Source organism: Pipistrellus kuhlii, unplaced genomic scaffold (genome assembly GCF_014108245.1).
Source record: "Pipistrellus kuhlii isolate mPipKuh1 unplaced genomic scaffold, mPipKuh1.p scaffold_m20_p_5, whole genome shotgun sequence".
NCBI classification, from domain to species: Eukaryota; Metazoa; Chordata; class Mammalia; order Chiroptera; family Vespertilionidae; genus Pipistrellus; species Pipistrellus kuhlii.
Window position 1 is genome coordinate 15,916,278 of NW_023425551.1, and position 23,307 is coordinate 15,939,584.

Below are 23,307 nucleotides of genomic sequence, written 5' to 3' on the forward strand. Positions count from 1 at the left end.
TTCCTTAAGACTGAGTTGCTTGCCTCAACTCTGCAGGCTCCCAACAAGTCCCATGGGACTAAGCTAGACATAGTTGTGGTTTGAGACATTATATGGCAGATCCTATGGATAAGACATCATAAAAGAGATGACTTGGCCCAATAATCAGTTTGTTAAACCAGTTATTATTATTACTAGTAGCCCTGAGCATGAATCTGTGCACCAGTCAGTCGCTGCTGCCCTCCTGTAGTTCTAGCTCCCCAGCTCCCCCGATTCCCCTTCCCCCACTCCCCGTTCATAGCTTGCTTTCTGCACCCTTCTGTAATCCTCCGCCTCCCGCTTTCTTCCTGCCCTGCCCTTTTTCATAACACCACACCGAACTGCGTTAACTTACACTTTGTAATTTTTAGGCAAAAAAGTGATAATTTTTGAATTCTGATATTTTTTTTAATAGGAGAAAAAATTTAAAGTAGAAACATTAACTATATAATAACTTAAAGAAATATAGGTTTTTGTACTAATAGTTCTTACATAAAATATAATTGAAAATCAGCTAAAAAGGGCAATCAGAAAGGAAAATATAAACTTGAAATGGAAACTGTTTTTAAATAACAATAGTTTGATATTTTGACATAGAGTTTGATGGAATAGATATTGTATCATTAAAACTTTCTCTAAATTTACAAGGGCAGGTGTAGTTTCTAGTTTTCTTATTTCTCTATTAAGTTCACTGACCTTATTGCCTCTGACCTCCATATTCTCCTGTCTTCAAACCCAGTTTTGTAACTCTTAACTGTTATCCCAAGACTGAGCCTCAGTTCATGTGGAAAATTTTCCCGTTGAGTTCATTGCATAATATTACACAATTTCACAGAAAGAAAAGTGATTGTTAGAAGCAGTGTTAAAGTTTATCATTACCACTAATTGGGCAGTGTTGAAGTTTACCATTTCCACCAGTTAATCATTTTAGTTTATTTTTTAAACAAAAGTAAATGTTTTCTTACTCTAAGAACGAACACACTATATTTAAAGATGTTAAGTTAATCTTACCAAAGTTATACACTCAGAAAATTATTTAGGGGGATTTTAATAATTTTTGTGCACCAAACCAGCTGGTGACTTTTTAAGTTTAAAATTAAAAAAAAAAAATTTATGATAAATGTCTAAATACAAAGGAGAGAATGGTATGATGTTGTCCCATATGTTCATCACCTAGCTTCAGCAATGATCAACTCCTGGCCAATCTTGTCTCAATGACACAGTATAATTTGAGAAAAGGTAAAAACATAATTTCATGAGAAAAAGTGAACATGTCAAAGATTTATTAAAACATGAATGAGATAACCAACTGGGATGTTAAACTGGCTCAAAAAGAGGCTAAGTATATATGAGACAGAAAGAATGCTGGAAAAAAAATGAGTAAAACTGTAACTTTAAAAAAATATATTATATTTTACTTATTTTTTACAGAGAGGAACAGATAGGGATAGTTAGAAACATCAATCAGCTGCCTCCTGTACACCTCTCATTGGGGATGTACCTGCAACCAAAGTACCTGCCTTTGACTGGAATCGAATCTGGGACCTTTTAGTCTGCAGGCCAACACTCTATCCACTGAGCCAAACTGGTTAGGGCTAAAACTATAACTTTTGATGGGTCAGAAATGATTTGCATTTCTACAGAACAATTTAAAAATTTTTTTTGTTAATTTTCCCCTGAGGATTTTTCCATTTATTTTTAGGGAGAGTGGAAGAGAAAGGGAAAGACAGAGAGAAACATGGATATGAGAGAAACACGTTGATTAGTTGCCTCTTGTATGAGCCCTGACCAGGGTACATGCCCTTGACCAGAATCAAACCTGGGACCCTTTGGTCCGCAGGCCAACACTATCCATTAAGCCAAACCAACTAGGGCTACAGAACAATTTATTTGCTATCAAACAAGAATCAGATATATTGCCATTAATGCTCTACCGGTTAACTGCTATCCTTATTGAGTTGTAAATTGAATGGTTAAAAACAAGCTAGATAAAGGTATTATTAGTATACTACTAGGTAATTGGATAACCCATGTGTGAGCTTTTTAGATAATTTTCAGTGTGATATTAAAATGAAATTTACTGATCAGTCTTCCTTGTACCTATTTCGCCTTTTGCCTATTTTCAAATTTCAGATTATTATTATTTTTTAAATAGGTTTTTAATTGATTTTTATTTATTATTACTAGAGACCTGGTGCACAAAATTTATGTACTGCAGTGGGAGGGGAGAGAGTATTCCTCAGCCTGGCCTGCACCCTCTCCAATCTTGGATCCCTGCAGGATTGAGTCTAACAGGCAGTTGAATGTTACTTTCCCAATCTGGGACTGCTGGCTCCTAATTGCTTCTGCCTGCCAGCATGATCACCCCCTAACCACTCCCCTGCCAACCTGATTGACGCCTAATTGCTCCCCTGCAGGCCCTATGGCTCCCAACTGCTCTCCCCTGCCAGCAATCTTGTGACAATGTGAGGGCAGCCATCTTGTGATGACATGGGGGTGGCCATCTTGTGAGGGCATGAGAGTCAATTTGCATATTACCTATTTATTATATAGGGTTATTATTATTATTTTTTTTAATATATATTTTCAGAGAGGGAGAGGGAGAGAGAGATAGAAACATCAATGATGAGAGAGAATCACTGATTAGTTGCCTCTTGCATGCCCCCGACAGAGGATCAAGCCCACATGGGCCTGTGCCTTTGACCTGAATCAAACTTGGGACCTTTCAGTCCTCAGGCCAATGCTTTATCCACTGAGCCAAACCAGCTAGTCTGTTTTTATTGATTTTTTAAAGAGAGAAAGAGAGAGGGAGAGAAATATTGATTGGCTTCCCATCTCCTCAGGCTCTCTCCTGGGATCAAGTCTGAAACCTGAGCATGTTGCCCTGACTAGGAATCAAACTGGTGACATGGAACAATGCCCAATCAACTGAGCCGTAATGGGCAGGGTTGGGCTGTTTCTCTTAACAAAATACACTTTTTACTTCCCCCAACCCTTTTCCCCAAATTTTAGATTATTTTGAAGCAAATTTTAGAGTTAATATAATTCATCTATAAGTATTTTCAGGGACTAAAAATGAATTTAACAAAATTACAATATCATTAACATATCTAAAATACAGTTCATGTTAATTTGCCATCAGATATCTATTGTGTTCAATATTTTCTGATTGTCTCATAATATTTATTTAAAAGCTCATCTGAAGTATGATCTAAATACATTCCATATATACTAACAAGCTGATACATTTCAAGTCCTTTAAGAGTACCTCTTTTTTCCCCTCTTGCAATTTAAATTTTGAAGAAATTAGGTAATTTGTCCTGCAGAATTTTCTATCTGGGTGTTGCATATTGCATCCTCTGTAATAGGTATCTTATCACCTCTTTTATCCCCTGCAAATTGGCAGTTAGAACGTGAGGATGGTTCAGATTCTGGTGCAATTTATTTATTTTGCAAGTATACTTCAGAGATGGTGTGTAATTTCCATCAAGAGGCACATATTGTCACCCTAACTGGTTTTGGTCAGTGGATAGAGTATAGGCTTGTGGACTGGAAAAGTCCTGGGTTCATTTCCAATCCAAGGCATATACCTTGGTTGCAGGTTCAAACCCCAGTAGGGGGTATGCAGGAGGCAGCTGATTGATGTTTTACTCCCATCGATGTTTCTAATTTTCTATCCCTCTCCCTTCCTCTCTCTAAAAGTCAATAAAATGTATTAAAAAGAAAAACAGGCACATCTTGTCTGCTTATCTTTCTTTGGGGAGATGTTAGCTATTGATGATCATTGCCTAGACCCATTAGAGTATGCAAATGATGACATTCATATTCTATTATTTATACTTTATTAACTAGCTGGAATGCTCTATAAGCAGAAACATCTATGGAATAAGAATTTTTAAGTTAAGATCTTTAAAATTAGTTCAAGTTCCCCCAATTTATATCAATTATTATCATTGGCTATTTATCTCTTTAATGATTTCTTTTCTCTCTCTCTTTTTAGAGTGTATATCTATCTTAATTAAACTTGTTTTTCTAATAGAAAAATAATGTTTTTGAGGGTAAAACCATTATTGATAAAAAGAAAAAAAAAATTGTCCCTTTTCTAAAGCTCAAGGAATTCCCTTTGTTTTTCTTAGTAAAGATGAGCTTCCTGGTATTCAGTATAGATCATTGCACTGAGCAAATCACTAGAGGCACTGACCTTGCCAACATATGAAATAGCACTTAACATGTTCTGGAAGAATTTTCTCTTTGGAGTAACACAAATTGTAGTTTGGAAAGATCATGTCCATTAAACATTTGTTTCTCTTTTCTTGTGGTGTGGCAGCAATCTAAAGATTTTTATCTCCCGCTTTTCAGGAGAAACGCCATGGGTGAAAGAACAGTGTGCTACAGCCCCGACGCCTCAGTGTCCGGAAGGGTGAGAATGAGGGGACATTTTCTTCCTCTTTAACAGGTGGCCCGTGGGAATGTCACTAAGGGGCAGGGTGGAATTTCCTCTCCTCTGTTTATATTTCAAAACAAAAAAAGTTAACATGAGATTGGGTTTCTTATGACTCAAACTCAAGTTCAGCAGATTTCATGTGAGAATTGTCAATAAAATAACGTCCCGTCTATGGAAAAGTTTTATAAGTTTATTTGAGCCAAAAGTTTGAGGACATGACGGGAAGCAAAATCTCAGTGGATTGAGAAAATACTCAGGAGAAGGGCAGTTTTGCAACTTATTTTATATATTGGAATCAAAGGAGATGTGAGGAGAGTTACATGAAATCCACCAGGGGTAGATTAAAGAGGTGGGAGGTTTGGATAAAAAGCAAAATGGAGAAACACATACTTTAAAAAATATTTATTTATTTACTTATTTATTAAATACCTACTTTTTTGTTTCCATGGGTGGGTGCAGGGTAGTTAAAAATTAACATTTACAGCACATAGCGCTGGTATGCAGGAACAAGGCTCAGTAGTCTTGTTCTCTGGGGCCTGTGGTTATACAGCCAGGGATCTAGGACAGAAAATTACTCTGAAGGTATTTTTTTCAAAGATATTTATCCTGGATGCTTAAGAAGAGTGGACAGGGTTCACTTAAGGCAAGGACTGACCTTTGCTAAGGAAGCTGTATGTCTGGAATGTGACTACCTGATGAGACCTGCCCAGTTAGGAATCAGTGATCAGACCATCCTGTGTGGCTACTCCCCCATAGCTTGTCAGGTTTATTACATAGCTCCTTTTCTATTCATTTAATTAAATCAACGTCTTGACCTCATAGATGTTTGATCTTGTTCTGAAGCTGCAAGGTTATTGTGATAGCATATTGATAAACACATTAGCATGATGTTAACAACGATAAAAATAAGTATTTTCCAATGCAAATTGCAATATATTTTAATTTCTTAATGATTTTTCTTTACATTACAGTTAAAACAGTCCCTTTTTTTACTTTTTGAGGCATAATTCACAGACATTGAAATGTTCACACTGATGTGTACAGTAAAATGAGATTTGGAAGTTCAGAAACTAGTGTAACTCACAGGTACAGAATATTTCCAAGATAAGAGACTATTTCCATCACCCCAGAAAGATCAAAGTCATGTTCTGATTTCTATCAGTACAGATTCCTATTGTTAATTTTCTTATAAATGGAATTATACTGTGTGTTTTTTAATATGTTATTTTTTCCATCATTATTTATCCCCCTATACTTATACTTTTCCACCTCTACCAACTCCCTCCCCATTTTTGTTGTTATTTTTTTGTGTGTGTTTCTTTTTCTTTTTTGTTAATCCTCACCTGAGGATATTTTTCCATTGATTTTTAATGAGAGTGGGAGGGAAGGGGTGGTGGGGAGAGAGAGAAACATCAATGTGAGAAAGACACATCAATTGGTTGCCTCCTGCACATGCTCCTACCAGGGCTGGGATTGAGCCTGCAACCAAGGTGTCTTTGACTGAAATTGAACCTGGGATCCTTCAGTCCACAGGCTAAAACTCTATTCACTGAACTGAATCGTCTAGGGCTGAAACTATTATCTTATTTTTAGCTGCTATCAGCATTTTGAATATTTTTTATAAGACTACTAGGGCCCTCTCTCTCATCTAGGGGATAAAATTGTTTTTCTTTTGGCGGGGGGTGGGTATGAAATGGATAAGTAACAGAAGCCAGACATACCAAAATACAAACTAAATGATTGTGTTTGTACATAAGTATAAAAATGGGCACAACTAATATATGCTGTTGGATTTCAAGATACTGATCAGCCTGGGTGGGGGTGTGGTTTGTGACTAGAAGAGAACACAAGGGAAGGATCCAGGATGCTGGTAATATTGCTTCTTGTTCTACATGATGGCTACACAGTGGCATTCAGTTAGAAACAGTTATAAACTATACATCTATATAATGTGTCTGTATATGGAATCCATGTAAAAATTTTAAAGTAAAAATATATTAAATAAAAAAAAAAAAGACTGTCTCTGGCTCTAATCCAAAAGTTATCTTCTATAATTTTTACTTAAATACTGGTCTAAAAAGAGATTATAATGCTTTAATATTAATATCCTGAGATATTAGAATAGTCAAAATGTAGAACTTTATTTATTTTTAACTTAGCTTTATTGTTGGAAGTATTACACATGTTGCCCTAGCTGTTTGGCTCAGTGGATAGGCCTGCGGCTTGAAGGGTCCCAGGTTCGATTCCAGTCAAGGGCACATGCCTGGGTTGCGGGCTCAATCCCGAGTAGGGAGCATGCAAGAGGCAGCCGGTCAGTGATTCTCTCTCATCATTGATGTTTCTATATCTCCCTCTCCCTTCCTTTTTGAAATCAATAAAAATGTATTTTTAAAAAAGAAGGTATTACAGATGTCCCTCCTTTTCCCTCCACTTGACCCCCTCTATCCTGCTCCCATCTCCATTCCCAGGCCTTCACCCCTCTATTGTCTATATCCCTGGCTTATGCATATAGGTTCTTTGTTTAATTTCTTCTTGCCCTCTCTGCCCCCTTCTCTCTGAGATTTGACAGTTTGTTCCATGCTTCCATGTCTCTGGATCTGTTTTTATTCATCAGTTTATTTTGTTTGTTAGATTCCACATATAAGTGAGATCATGTAACACTTGTCTTTCTCTGACTGTCTTATTTTGCATAACATAATACTCTCCAGGTCCCTGAATGCTGTCTCAAAGAGTAAGGTATCTTTTTCACAGCTGCATAGATTTCATTGTGTAAATATACCTACCACAGCTTTTTATTTTATCCACTCAACTACAGGATGGGCACTAGATAAGTGGACAGACAAAATGTAGAACTTTAGAATAATAAAACATCTCAAAAGCTACAGTTCTTAAATTTGTGTCATAATTATAATCAAAAGATGGTAGAATAATTGTAACTTCTCATGTGCCCTAGACTGGAATTTTTGAGTGTGAGTATTGAATTCAGTAACCATTGCCTTTGTCTCCTTATCCAAAGCCAGGACCATGAAAGGCTGACAATATAGATCCATTTTCTGGTCATGTGCTGTTAATGCTTTGCTTGCTTTCATGCTAGTAACCAGTATTGTAAAAACTACATTTAATTAGCTCCAGGTATATCTATTATTATAAAATACTAAATATACTTAAGGTGACACAGTGTACTAATGCGTTATATTTTAATGATTCCAATGTATTGGGTGAGTGGATTGGGATTAAGTTTTAAGAGATTAAGTAATTGCTTAGGGTTAAGAAAGTAGTAAAGAATGAAGTTGAGAATTAACCTTAAGTCTTTCTGAGGCCCAAATCCTTTCCCCCTCCTCCATAGCACAGTACTTTGTCATAAATTTTAGGGCTAGAGAAAATTCACCCATGATATACCTGGGTGTCATAGTTAGCCAATGCCAAGGAATAAATGGAAATAAAGAAAGCTGGTCAAACTGATTTAAACTCTAGAACTCAAAGGGGAGTAGATCTCAAATTGAAAGTCCCAGATAATTTATGTAATACTTTTTTTTTTAAAAATATTGTCTATTATTTGAGACTACTAAAATACCTGAAGTACAAATAATTAAGGGAAATAACAATTTTAAAAAATAGAAAGGGAAACTTGACCTAGAACTATTTTTTCCTTTAAGAATTTCTTAATTTAGAGAACAGAAAAGTATTTTTTAAACAATCATAATAATGATCTAATTTTTTGTTTTAGATTTGATCTGCCACCAGTTATTTTGTTTTCCATGGATGGATTCAGAGCAGAATATTTACAGACATGGAGTACTCTAATGCCTAATATTGATAAAATGAGTAAGTCTTCTAAAACCGGAAGCATGCAAATGATAAGGACACCTCGTTAGTCACTCTCTAGGTGGTGCACCTCTTTCTTACCTTAATGTTAGTGGTTTGTCTTAGCTTGATTCCTCTCAAGATCCTGATAACTTTGCTACATCATATCTATTTTCATACTTATTGGCTCCTACTCTCTTTTTTGTAGCATGTTCATCTCTTTGTTTACTTTAGATTGTTTTTTTTTTTTGTATTTTTAAATATACTTTTATTGGTTTCAGAGAGGAAGGGAGAGGGAAGGAAAAATAGAAACATCAATGATGAGAGGGAATCATTGATTATCTGCCTCCTGCATGTGCCCAACGAAATCTGAGCATGTGCCCTGACCAGGAATTGAACCATGACCTCCTGGTTCATAGATCGACACTCAACCACTGAGCCACACTGGCTGGGTTTGTTTTGTATTTGAATATATCTTTTGTCTCAAAACTGGTGTTTGTTAGACTTAGCAGAGATATGATTCTGAAGAAGTCTGAGTAGACTGGACAGTGCCAACACATACCAATACTCCAGCAGTGAATAGTCCAGTATCTATATCCAGTTCTTCAATCTAAGTACCTGGAATCTGGCTCTACCACTTACTAGTTGTGAGATCACCCACCTTACCTATTGGTATCGTCTTCTCTTCATCTGTAAAATGGTCATTTCCTATCTGATAGAAATACTGTGAGATTTAGATTTTCTTCTTTTTTAAAGCTGAATAAGTCCCACTTTTTAAAAAAACCTATTTTACTTTGTTTGTTTTGTAATTCATTTTTCTGCTATAATCTTTTATTTTTTAAATTCTTACCTGAGGATATTTTTTCCCCACTGATTTTTAGAGAGAATGGAAGAGAGAGGGAAAGACAGAGAGAAATATTGATGTGAGAGAAACACATCGATTGGTTGCCTCCTGCACGAGCCCTGACCAAGACTTGGGTCAAGGAGGAACCTGCAACCAAGGCATATGCCCTGGCAGGAATTGAACCCAGGACACTTTGGTCCACAGGTCGGCGCTCTATCCACTAAACCAAACCGGCTAGGGCTTTGCTATAATCTTTATTGTGTTTTTTTCTTCTGCTGACTTAGGTTTTGTTTGTTTTTCTTTTCTATTTTTTTGACGTACAAAATTAGGCTATTTGAAAAAAAATTTTTTTTAATGTAGGTGTTTATTACTATAAACTTCCTTCCTAGTACTACTTTTGCTGTATCTGTACAGTCTTCAGCTATTTCACCTACTCATCCATTTAGTCTTCTGTTCCTTCTTGTAATTCATAGTTATTATGGATATATGTTTACCCCACTTATATTTTCAAAGTTTTTGATTGGTACTTAAAAAATGTCTTCTTAAGGAGTAACCAATGCAAACTATATGCATTAAAGGGTGTACAGTAAAAAACAACCACCAACCACCACCAACAAAACACCCTTATTTTTCTTGATATTTTTATTTTTTCTCTGCAGAAGCAACTACACTTACTGATTTATCACGTGTTCTTTCAGAATTATTCTATTCAGTCACACTTTAGGTCCCTAACGTCCGGAAGAAACAATGGTAGGAGATCTTGTTTTCTGTGAGTTGTTCCTTAATAGCTGGTCTGAGACTATGGATCATTAGCAGGTGTGTCCTGTTTGAGGCATTTGAACTAGGGAGGTGTCATGTTTTCACGTTACCAGTTTAGTTTGTATTTTATTTATACTCTGTGCCTTTGGGTTTTTAAGAACTTTGCCGTGTCATTCATGTTTCAAGGAAATAAGAACAGAAACTGACTGTATCTCTGTTTATTGTATGATTTTTCTCACCACTTAAATTCTTTTAGTTATAAGTGGATTGCATTTTATTTCATTTCCTTGTATGACTTCTTAACAACATTAAAATTGTCTTTCCCTGATTGAGGACAATATTTACTTATTGGCGTTAGTGACTTTTAAAAAGTCTTTTAATCTCTTTTTATATTATCCCTTGTGAGTCAGTTTCTGCAGTAGGCCTCAAACTTAGGTACATCAGAACCACTTAGGGTGCTTATTAAAAAATGTAGATTTTTTTTTGAGCTCCCTTTTCTTCACTTTCTACCGAGTCCCTCATCCCCACCAAAGTCCTATTCAATAGACTTGATATGGATCCTAATAAGGTTCTGAAGGAGGAAATTTCTGGATCGTACTGGAAACCCTGGAATTGAAGTGGGAAGGAGATTAACTCCAAACATATTTGAGAAAACATTCGTTATTTCAAGCTGCAAAGTTTGTTACTTTCTGGATAACCATCGTTTTCACTTTTAGTTTTAGCCTAAAGAGAACCGTAATGGCGAAGCTCTCTTTTAGAGTTAGTGGACAGGATTTTAGGATGAAAAGCTTTTCATCTTCTTGTGTTTCACTGCTGCAGAGGAAATGGCAATGCTCTAATACTTCTGATGTCCTTGCACAGAACGTTTGCACAGACAGAAAACAACAGAACAATTGAAAGCAAAATTAATGCCATGCTTTGTGGAAAACAGATGACAGGAAACTTAGCTCACCAAATGGAAACTACTGAAAATAATAAGCAGCCAAGTGAGCTCATTTTGTAAACATGCTACATGGCATGGGCTGATGCGTTTATACAAATCAAATTCCTTTTCAGTTACCTCCTAGTTGTGTTGACTTTGGCTATATTGGATACTTTACATGTAAGAACTATTAGCTGAGATGCAAATGTTATATTGAAATTCTAATGTAATGGCCTGGGTTAGGAAGAAGGGAGCAGCAAAAACAATGCTGGCTGTGCATCATTTAAGGTGTGTAGTAATAGCTGAGGGATTAGCAAGCTGTGGACCATGGGCCAAATCCAGCCTACCCTGCCCATTTTTGAATGATCTGCTAAATGCTAAGAATTGTTTTTCATTCTTTTTAAAAATATATATTTTATTGATTTTTCACAGAGAGGAAGGGAGAAGGATAGAGAGCTAGAAACATCGATGAGAGAAAAACATCGATCAGCTGCCTCCTGCACACCCCCCACTGGGGATGTGCCCACAACCAAGGTACATGCCCCTGACTGAAATCGAACATGGGAACCGGAATCGAATTGAGTCTGTAGGCTGATGCTCTATCCACTGAGCCAAACCGGTTTCGGCTGTTTTTCATTCTTAATGGTTAGGCAAAAAGAAGGGAATATTTTGTGACATGAAGAAATTATGTGAAATTCAAATGTCAATGACCATAAATAAAGTCTTATTGGAACACAACCATGCTTTTTTGCTTAAGTATTGTCCATGGATGCTTTTGGATCTCAAGAGCACAGTTTGAGCTGTTGCAATGGAGATGATAGGGACTTGCAAAGCCTAACCTATTTATTATCTGGCTCTTTACAGAAAAATTATTTGACTTATCTCACCCCTCTCCTAAAAACGGAGATTCCTCGGAATTGAGGAATTATAGCTGTCAGAATTTCATCCCCTTTCCATCTTCAATCCACTCTAGCTAGTTTTCTATTTCTCTGGAAAATTTATGTTCAGATTTTTAGTTATCCAAAAAAAACAGCTTCTTAATTTCTCACTATACTTTGTTGCAGAAACATGTGGAATTCATTCCAAATACCTGAGATCTGTCTATCCAACCAAGACCTTTCCAAATCATTACACCATTGTCACGGTGAGTTCTTGGCCTAGTGGAAGACTGGCAGGTCCCAGACAGGCAAATGACCACACCACCAGACATACTTAGGCAGGAACTGCATGGAGGAGCATACATTTTACCAGCACATGTAGAGATGGTTCATAGCTTAGTTTGGGTTAAGAAAGGCCAGTCTGAGGCCAATCCAGTGCTGTGAGGTGACAACTATGAATGACTGCCCAGGCATTAGGTTAGCTCACCTTTACCATAAACCAGGTAGCCTCTTGGGTGTGAGAAATAACGTTGTCCTTTTTTTTTTTTTTTTTTTTTTTTTTTTTTTTAAATATATTTTATTGATTTTGTACAGAGAGGAAGGGAGAGAGATAGAGAGCTAGAAACATCGATGAGAAAGTCATCCACCAGCTGCCTCTTGCACACCCCCTACTGGGGATATGCCCGCAACCAAGGTACATGCCCTTCACCGGAATCGAACCTGGGACCTTTCAGTCCCCAAGCCGACGCTCTATCCATTGAGCCAAACCGGTCTCGGCAACGTTGTCCTTTTGATGAGCCACCACCTATCTGAAGGTCTGCTGGGAATGACAGGCTATTATTGAGGGCAGCCACTTTGATATGGGAAAGTTCTTTCTTTTCTTTCCATTCTATGTAGCTTGATAAAGTTGTGGTTTCATAAGTAAATTGATATTGACTATATCTCTTTTGATAAAGTAAATAAATTCTCTTCAATGTATGAAAAGATATAAATGATGAAAATGAACTCAAAGGAAAATTAAGTTATTTAACATTTGTAGATTTAAAGACTTCTTAAGGAGACCTCAGCCTCAGTCTTTATTGCCAAAGTCATAACTGTCTTTAGTACTTTGCATTCAGTCATTTAAAAAAAAATCTTATTCAGTGTTTTATTTTTTAAATATTTTTTTATTGATTTCAGAGAGGAAAGGAAAGGGAGAGGGAGATAGAAACATCAGTGATGAGAGAAAATCATTGGTGGGCTGCCTTAAACTAATTTAATATTATGTTCTGAAATACTTGAAAGTTGATACAATGCATGGGATATTATAGAAAATGTGTGTTCAAAGATTAGGGCGAGGGTTTAAGAATACAAGCCATATACTAGACTTACTGGGGTGAATACTTTATAAATTATAAAAATATCTAATCACTGTATTTTACACCTTAAACTAATTTAATATTATGTGGGGGAAAAATAAAGAAAATGTGTGGAATGATTGAGTGAATATTTGTGATTGGATTGAAGGAATGATTGGATTGATGGATGGATAAGAAGGAAGATGGATAGAGTCTTGGAAGGGTCTTTGTTAATGTGCTGGTGACACATTTTCACCTATTTAGCCAAGATATTTGATACTTAAAAGCTTCTGTGTAGTAAATTTTTTGACATCATTACCAACATAGCCAGTGGCTAATCCTTATTGTGGTATAGGAAACCCTAATTAACAAACAGCTATTATTGTTTCTTTTTAAAAATGTATTTTTTAATTGATTTTAGAGAAGAAGGGAGAAGGAGAGAGAGATGGAAACATCAATGATGAGAGAGAATCATTGATCAGCTGTCTCTGGTATGCCCCCTACTGGGGATTCAACCTGCAACTCAGGCTTGTGCCCTTGTTGGGAATCAAACCTGGACCCTTCAGTCCACAGGCTGATGCTCTATCCACTGAGCCAAACTGGCTAGGGCAACAAACAGCTATTAATCTCACAAGAATTATATTAACACCATCAACACAAACCACCTACTTAATATCATTCATTTACTGCTGTATGGTAGAAATATATATTTGGATTCATATTCAGGGGTTTTATGTTGAAATGTATATGATATTTTTTTCCAAGATATGAGTTATAGATTTTATGCTATTTCAATTTAAATATGTGCTTTATTAATGTGTTGGTTTATCTTAAATCTTTTTTTTGAAATTATTATTTTAGGGCTTATATCCAGAATCACATGGCATCATTGACAATAATATGTATGACGTAAACCTCAACAAGAACTTTTCACTTTCTTCAAAGGAGAAAGATAATCCAGCTTGGTGGCAAGGGCAACCAGTATGTAGCAACCGCCTGGGGCACTGAAGTAACCTCCATATCCCATTGTGACAGTAGATCTTCTTTTTTCTCCACTTTGCACTTCACATTAATTCCCTAATCCCTAAAGACAGGGGGTGGGAAGGTATTTAACCACTGTTTATAACATTCCAAGTATTTATGATTGTTCAACAAGATTTTGTTGAATCTTGGCTGCTGTATCAATTTAGAAGTTACTTGGAAAGATTATCTGTTAATTTTCCCCCTCAGTCTGTTTTATATTTATTTATTTATTTATTTATTTATTTATTTATTTATTTATTCATTCATTCATTTATTTATTTTTAAAAACACTTAAACATTTATTTTATTTTGTTATTATTTTTAAATATATTTTACTGATTTTGTACAGAGAGGAAGGGAGAGAGATAGAGAGTTAGAAACATCGATGAGAGAGAAACATCAATCAGCTGCCTCTTGCGCACCCCCTATTGGGGATGTGCCCGCAACCAAGGTACATGCCCTTGACCGGAATCGAACCTGGGACCCTTTAGTCCCCAAGCCGACGCTCTATCCATTGAGCCAAACTGGTTTTGGCTGTTTTATAATTTTTTAAAAGGGAAAGAGAAATGATAATTTACCAATTAAAAAAATACCTTCTTCCTTACCACTACATTTATTAATATTTATGTTTTAGGTGGATTCCTGGATAATTATGTTTTTTAACTGCTATAAATTTTTAATAGTTTAAATATACTTTAATAACTAAATACAATTTGAGGCTGTTAATATCATTTAGTTTCTAATAAGTGGTACCATTTCTAACCAAACTGATTATCCCCTTGACTTCTCCTATACTTCTCACTCCTTATAGATCTGGCTGACAGCAGTGTATCAAGGCTTAAAAGCTGGTACCTACTTTTGGCCGGGATCAGATGTGGCTATAAATGGCTCCTTTCCTACCAAGTATGCTGCGTACAACGGGTTAGTGAAGCACTTGCAGATATAACCTTATCTCCACAAGAGCGATTAGATTTTCTTTTTTTCATTTTCTGGTTTTAATCTTGATGCTAATTCTATTCTTTCAGTTTGGGGGTCCCAAATCTTGAAGTCATCATTAATTCTTTCTCTTACATCCCTCATCCAGTCTGGCAGTAAATACTTGTAGCTTTAATTCAAAATATGTGCTGTCTGAGAACTTTTAACAACATAAACACTCTGGTTTGAGCTGTCATCACCTTTTGCCTGAATTACTTTGATAGCCCTTTTATTTTTAAAACATATTTGTATTGACTTCAGAGAGGAAGAGAGAGGGAGAGAAACATCAATGATGAGAGAGACTCATTGATTGGCTGCCCCCTGTACATCCCCCCCCCCACCAGGGATAGAGCCCACAATCTGGGCATGTGCCCTGACCAGGAATCGAACCAGGACCTCCGGTTCATAGGTCATGCTCAACCACTGAGCCACCCCAGTTGGGCAATGGTAGCCTCTTTATACATTTCCCTGCTTCTATTCTTGTTCCCTATTACCTATTTGAAATCTATCAGCCAGAATGATTACTATCAATAGTACTTACAAAAAAACAAAACAAAAAACAAAAAACAAAAACCCATACAGGCTCAGTTAAGACATTCCTTTATACCCCTGTTTCACTCAGTGTAAAATCCTACAAGGCTCCACCGGATATGAACGCCACTGTCCCTCACCCCACCTCTCAGAACTCCTCTCTCACTACTTCCCTGGGCTCTCACTGTGCCTAGCCACGCTGACCTTCTTAGTGGGCCTCCACACACCAGGCTTGCTTCTGCTATTGGGTCTGAGCTGGCTGTTCTCTGTTTGAAGTAATCTCACTCCTGCATAGCCTGGTCTCTCACCTCCTTAAAGGCCATTGTTCAAAAAATTACCTTCTCAGTTTGTCTTGGCCTGATCACACTAAGATTGTAAACTCCAAACCACCCCACCCCACATTCTCAGAGTCCTTTTTTTTTTGCTGTCTCTCTCATATTCCATAAAATTTTAATTTTATTAAATCATATGTCTTATGTATTAGGTCTGTTGTTTATTACTTAACTTCCTCCAAGAGAATTTAATCTCTGGGAAGAAAAGCATTTTTGGTCTGCTCGCTGATAAATTCTCTTCAACATGAACAAATTGTGTTTGGCAATAGGAGCTTCATCTATAAATGCACAAGTGAATAAAATAAATAAAAATAAACAAATTAAATGAATGACTAATCATTATTGGTCTTTTATTTTAGTTGGGGGAAAATTGAAGGAGACAAAGATGAGAACGGAGGAAAATGATATTTGATTTATAGTGAGGCAGCTGTATATATGGTTATTGAAAACAGGAATCCCTTTCAGTAATACTGCACCCCTTTCAGTATTTTGATCATATTTGAACACAAAATGGATATCCAAAAAATATCAACCTGCCTTTCTGAGTAAGAATCTAGTGGATTATTCTTGACTTGATTAATTAAAAACAATTATTTACTCTACTTTGCAGTAGCGTCCCGTATGAACAGAGGATCTCTACATTGTTAAAATGGCTAGACCTGCCCAAAGCTGAAAGGTAACATCAGGGATGTGGTGGCACAATGGGATACTCATGGGTATAAAATGAAATTATTTCTTTACTTTAAATGACCGCTTTTGAAAAAGAAAATACATTTTCTTTAAATTGGCACCTTTTACTTTTTAAAAAATATATTTTTATTGATTTCAGAGAGGACGGGAGAGGGAGAGAGTGAGAAACATCAATGATGAGAAAGAAATTCATTGATCAGCTGCCTCCTTTACATTCCTACTGGGACTGAGCCCGCAACCTGAGCATGTGCCCTTAATTGGAATAAAATCCAGGACCCTTCAGTCCACAGGCAGACTCTCTATCCACTGAGCCAAACTGGCTAGGGCCCAAGACAGCTTTTAATGGCAAGAACAAGACAGATTTTGTTGCTGAGTCAGACCCATGCTTGCATCTGGAAGGTCTTATTTCATTCCCATTTGGAGAGTCTCCCTGCTGAGGTCAAGTGGAACCTCTGGACCTGGATGAATGTAAGGAGCCAGAGAAAAAGAGAAGAAAACTGCCACAAAGTTCCAGATTTACCACTGTTCCAGATCCAACCTATAAGTTTATTCCAAGTCAATAATGTCTTCCTCTGTTTCAATTTTACCCTTAGGCCCAGTTTTTACACACTATACGTGGAACAGCCTGATTCTGCAGGACATAATTTTGGACCAGTCAGTGGTGGAGTAAGTTTTTTGGTTTTTAAACATATAAATGTCATATCATTTAGCTCTAACTCACAAAATAAAATGGTGTTCTTTAACTCCCACTGAATGCAAATAAAGGTATTTGATGTATATACATGTGGAGATAAAAATAGTTAAAAGTTTGAAAAGGCTATCTGCCTTATTAACCATACAATAGATAGAAAGGTTATCTATCACATCAACCATATTTTGGCTCATTTAGCAAACACTTATTGAATGCTTAGATGTAGTACTGTTATTTCTTATAATGAAAACATCAAGGCTAGATATTACATCTGCCAATATAATATGTTTTTTATTTTTTAAATATGTTTTTACTGGTTTCAGAAAGGAAGGGAGAGGGAGGGAGAGATAGAAACATCCATGATGGGAGAGAATCATTGATCTGCACAGATGATTTCAAAACTGTGGAGAGTTTTGCAGCAGCAGAATGCCTGGTGCTGGGAGAGCACAGGGGTGGACGGGCTCTTGGTGTGGTAGGGAGGAGTGTGAAAGGAGACATAATTATGCCGTGACAGTAGGTAGAAACTGACTCTCACCAGAGTGTAAGGTCACCCCAAGAAGGAGGGTCAGGAAAACATCAGAGTTGATGGATTTAGCAGTTGATAAGGATGGCTTGAGTTCAAGTGCTGCTCTGTCTCTTATTAAAGGGCGGGCCATGAACATGTTATGAAATTCTTTAAACCTCCAATTTCCTGGTCTCCACAACTAGATGTTCCAGTAATACCACTCATGAATGTTTGCTGTGAGGATTTCATGGGGTAATGCACAAAAACTCTTAACAGAAATTGGCTAGTGGCATTCTTTATTAAAAAGTAAAAAAGGGAAATCATTGTTATAATAGTACCAAGAGAGATAAAATATCCCCCCCTCCCCAAATCCATGGCTATTACACTTTCTTATTCATGGCGGGGGGGGGGGGGGGGGGGAGGGGGAAGAGGGGGGGAGACAGACAAGATAAAAAGTTATTCATTTAAAACTTGTCATTTCAAATTTATGTGAAAAAAAATGAAAAAAATAAAAATAAATAAAACTTGTCATTTCAATGTACTATATTGATAAAGTGTAGAAAAATTTAAAAACATAAAAGAATATGGGCAATAAAATACTCCATTTCACTATTCAGAAACAACCACTGTTAATAATACCTTGATATGGTTCTTTTTCATTTTCTGTCCATGTGTATGCTTACTAAGAAATGCTAACTATATATATTAAAAATAAAATCAGGATTAGGAATATGTATTAGTGTGTATGTATACAATTTGGTTTTAATTTTTTTATGTTTGACATTGTAGTGCGAGATTTTCTTATGCCATTGTGCTTTTAAAACTATTTTTTAATGGCTGTTGAGTATGTCTTCTTAAAGCTGTGGTGTAATTTATTTATTTTTGTATTTAATGTGATGAGTATCTTTGTATGTAAATCTCTATTTCTACTCTAAATGTTTATTTAGGACAAATGCCCAGAAGTGGAATTATTAGGTTATAGGACATGCCCCCCTTTAACTTTCTGATTACACATGGTCTTATTGTTACAAGATCTTCCAGAATGTGTGTGCATATTTAGGTTCCCATATGTTGCTTCTCACCAATACTGGGCATTGTCATCAAACCTCTGCAGCTTAGTAATGTTTGTTGAGGCTGAACATTTTTCTCAGATATTTACAGAACAGTAGTTAATCTTCTTTTGTAGCGAACACAATTTAAACTTTTGCCTGTTGAAATGTAGGGAATTGATATTTGGTAAACGTGGTAAGCCAGGCACTGGTCTCTGATGTTCTATTTAAAATACCAGCAATTTCAGAGAAGAAAATGTGTTTTATTTTTATGTGATTAGATAATGATAAACCTTAATTCATGAAGACAATGTAAACTTCTTTTTTCTCTCCCCTTAGGTAATTAAAGCCTTACAGTTAGTAGATAACGCTTTTGGAATGTTGATGGAAGGTCTGAAACAGCGGAACTTAGACAATTGTGTCAATATAATCCTTTTGGCTGACCATGGTATGCTTTTTTTTTTAATTATGTTTATCATTGATTATATCTTACAAAAAGAGTAGTGACATTTTAAATTTTCTAAGACCTGGAAATTGCTGAATAAGGAAATAAAGTGTTTTAGATAGGCTTTGATGAATAGAGGACTGAAGTTTAGTTTAATTATTCTAACATTCTTTATGAAAATCCATTCATACACTTTTTTTTTTTTTTTTTGTAAAAATGGAGTTAGTAGTACTTAATGGATGTGGTTAGACTGTTATTCATTACTAAAAAGTGTTTTTGGGGAATTCTTATCAGGGGGTGATTTGTTCAGATAGATTGCCTATGTTGACTAGTTATACCTTGCCCTGTTGTTTTGTTTTCTTTTTTTAGTTACATAAATAGAATTCTATAAAGTCCTTGTCCCTTCATATTTGTCTACTTGAGGCCAACTCTTCAGAACAGCTGCTATACCCTCTGCCACTCATGCAATTGTAGAGTACCTGGCATTCAACATGTTTTTCAAGTGCTTACTTAATGCCAAGTATTGTATTAGAGATGATGTATTTGAAAGTACAGAAGGCAGACATGGACATTTTTCAGATGGGCTGGTCCTGTGGTTGGCAAACTGTGGCTCGAGAGCCACATGCGGCTCTTTGGCCTCTTGAGTGTGGCTCTTCCACAAAATACCACGGCCTGGGCGAGTCTATTTTGAAGAAATGGCGTTAGGAGAAGTTTAAGTTTAAAAAATATGACTCTCAAAAGAAATGTCAATCGTTGCACTGTTGATATTTGGCTCTGTTGACTAATGGGTTTGCTGACCACTGGGCTGGTCAGAATCCTCTTCTCTAGCAGGGTACTCAGTGTCCTCCAAAGGGTACGAAGGAGTCAGGTTTGGGCAAGGCGGGGGGGTAAAGGAGCATGTCTGTGGAACTTATTTATATTTTAGAACATTAAGATAAAATGAAACACAGTCGTAATTTATTTTTAAAATTTCTAAAAAGATGCCCTAACACTTCGGCCTATTGCTTTAAAATTAAAGGAACTAGCCGAGACCGGTTTGGCTCAGTGGATAGAGCGCTGGCCTGCGGACTAAAAGGTCCCGGGTTCGATTCCGGTCAAGGGCACGTACCTTGGTTGCGGGCACATCCCCAGTGGGGGGTGTGCAAGAGGCAGCTGTGGTTGATGTATCTCTCTCATCAACGTTTCTAACTCTCTTTCCCTCTCAATTCCTCTCTGTGTAAAATCAATAAAATATATTTAAAAAATTAAATTAAATTAAAGGAACTATTCTAATAAAATTAGATAAATATAAATGTAAAGAATGAAGTATTAAAAATTGAAACTTAGATATAGTCTGAAGAATCTTCAAATGAGTGGCTTAACTACTAAATTGTTTCTAGAGGACATGCTGCTTATATAAATTTAAATAATACACTTAGGAAAAGTGAACTTCCTCTAGCCCTTATTCTCTTTATGTATTGTTTCATGAAAATGCATATTACTTTTTTATTTTAAAAAATATCATGTTGCCTTAGGGACAAGTCAGATATTGTAAAATCTAATTTGATTCCTACAGATAATTTTCTTTGAAATTACTTTAATTGGTCCACATCGAACAAATGATCTATTTATAGTTTCTGTACAGTCTCCTCTTATAAAACCTTCTCTTCCTCTGCCAGGACATTCAGGGTCTGCTATTTTTTTTTTTTAAATGTATATTTTTATCGATTTCAAAGAGGAAGAGAGAAGGAGAGAGAGGTAGAAACATCAATGATGAGAGAATCATGGATCGGCTGCCTCCTTCCTGCCCCATACTGGGGATTGAGCTTTCAACTTTGACCAGAATCAAACCTGGGACTCTTCAGTCTGCAGGACAACACTCTATCCACTGAACCAAATCAGCGAGGGCTCAGGGTCTGCCACTTAGAGTATAGTAGTAGAGTAATCTGTGGAGGCTTTCACTAAAACTTGATTTGAGATCTTTAACATAAAATGTCTCCTACTTGATAGGATCAATATAAATATATATGTATATATTTAATTTCAGGAATGGCTCAGACTTATTGTGACCAGGTGGAATATATGACTGATTACTTTTCCCAAATAAACTTCTACATGTATCAAGGGCCTGCTCCCCGCATCAGAACTCGTAATATACCTCACGACTTTTATAGCTGTAAGTATAAAGATGCCTATACAGGGGGGAAAGGATAAAACTGTATAACCATAGCCTCCTAGTCTGAGGATGTAGGGTACTACCAGGCCTGCTTTCCCGACTTCTTGGGAAGACTACACAGAAGCAAATGAGAAATTTCTTCAATTAGTGTATACAGTCTGTGGTAATACCCAATATTTTTACATTACAATAATATATCTATTCCATTCTTAAATGCTAAAATAATTATTTTCTTGAAGCAACTTTTCATTGAATTTTACCAGATCATAGTCATTAATAAATGTCTGTCAAATTCACCCGAGTTGTTCACATTTTATGCAGTTATTAAGAATCCATTGTAATGTGATTTATATTTTTTTTCTTTTGAAACAGTTGATTCTGAAGAAATCGTTAGGAACCTCAGTGTAAGTATACAGTCTCCTAACACATATATTTAAATTAATGTAATGTCCTTAACCTGGGTGTTAAGAAATTTATATTCTATATTTCTGAGTCCTAAACTTCTGTCAGTATTATTTTACATGCATACAAGTTGCTTTTATTTTAGTTGTTTTCCTTTTGGAGTTGACATCACTACAGAAAATTAGTTTGGGATAATGGTGGCACTGACTCCTAGCTTTCACTGAATGGGCTGATGTTTCCTTCAAAGTGGCCATGCTAGTGAGCTTCAGGCAGCATCATCTTCCACATTTTTTTTTTTTTTTGTGGGGGCATTAATATTAGAACATAGTGAATCATAGAACCCTACAGATCATTTTTTACTGGTCATAAAAATCATCTCTACCTTTTAAGTTTAACTGCAACTGCTTTTTGTTGGTTCCCACATCCCAGATTGTAAGAAAATAAAGCGGGGCAAATTCCAGAAAAATTAAAGCAATCTGAATTTTTCAAGGTAGAATTATCTATACTTGGAAAGACCTGATGGTCTTGTGTGGTAGTTTTAATAGTTCTATATTTAAAGCATATTAATAAATATATGTATAGCTACTATATCCATGTATTCTAACTATTATATTCATAAGTTTACCACTGCTTGGGATGGGGCTAAATATTTTTAAAGTATAGGTGATATGCAATTAGAGAACAAACTGTCAGGATGAAATGTGAATTATTATGGATACACCGGGTGTAGAATAAACTTACTATAACTTATGACCCATTACAAGTTTGAAGTAGGAATGACCACCAGAGCAGAAATCCTTTAGATTGTTAATCACTACTTTTTTCTCCTACACCTTCAAATATTCTGATCCTGAGTAAGCATGCAAGACTCTCTCACCCCCTACTGGTGAAGGACATACATGCAGAAGGACATACATCATGATGATTGGACGGGCAGTTGAGAGTTCTTTAAATTTGTGGATTCTTTAAATCCATATATTGTTTTCCCTTTATCCCTCACCTCATGATCTGTATAGCTGAAGTCTTGCTGGTAAGATGAGGAAGGGAAAATCTCAACTAATTCACTGATGCAGGGGTTCGGATGTCATAGGCTTTGGAAATCCATTACATGGAATGATAGATATGGAGTAGATCTGGAGCCCTGAAAAAATAGACCATTTTTACACAAAGTAGTCCATTATGTCCAGGAAAATATTTCTTGTAGTAGTACAATACCCCAAGTACTGATGTTTCAGGGCCTGTATTGAGCTTATATTGGACAAACATAACCAAATACAAACTGGCCACTCAGTGAATTCAACCACATTCTGGATGAAAGACAACAGCATCAGTTTTTTTCTTAGAATAAGCAACCAAAATTTCATCTCAACTCTAGTGTCTTCATCTGAAATTCTCAAGTGCAAAAAGTAATAATGTACTTCTTCATGGGTTAGCAGTGTACCTCAATTTTTCTCTGGATTTATTCTGACTACATACTCATCCAGCTAGAAAAGTGTGACTTGT

At 36.2% G+C, this 23,307-nt stretch overlaps 1 protein-coding gene across 1 annotated transcript in view; it reads left to right on the top strand.

Moving 5' to 3' along the window:
* Positions 1-23,307, top strand: part of ENPP3 (ectonucleotide pyrophosphatase/phosphodiesterase 3) — a 71,398-nt gene that overhangs the window by 13,315 nt on the left and 34,776 nt on the right. Inside the window, exons 5-14 of the mRNA XM_036414952.1 lie at positions 4,378-4,438; positions 8,190-8,287; positions 11,856-11,935; positions 13,868-13,987; positions 14,841-14,950; positions 16,478-16,543; positions 17,151-17,223; positions 19,142-19,250; positions 21,274-21,402; positions 21,775-21,806. Coding sequence (XP_036270845.1) covers positions 4,378-4,438; positions 8,190-8,287; positions 11,856-11,935; positions 13,868-13,987; positions 14,841-14,950; positions 16,478-16,543; positions 17,151-17,223; positions 19,142-19,250; positions 21,274-21,402; positions 21,775-21,806 — 878 coding nt within the window. The remainder of the gene's footprint in view (positions 1-4,377; positions 4,439-8,189; positions 8,288-11,855; positions 11,936-13,867; positions 13,988-14,840; positions 14,951-16,477; positions 16,544-17,150; positions 17,224-19,141; positions 19,251-21,273; positions 21,403-21,774; positions 21,807-23,307) is intronic.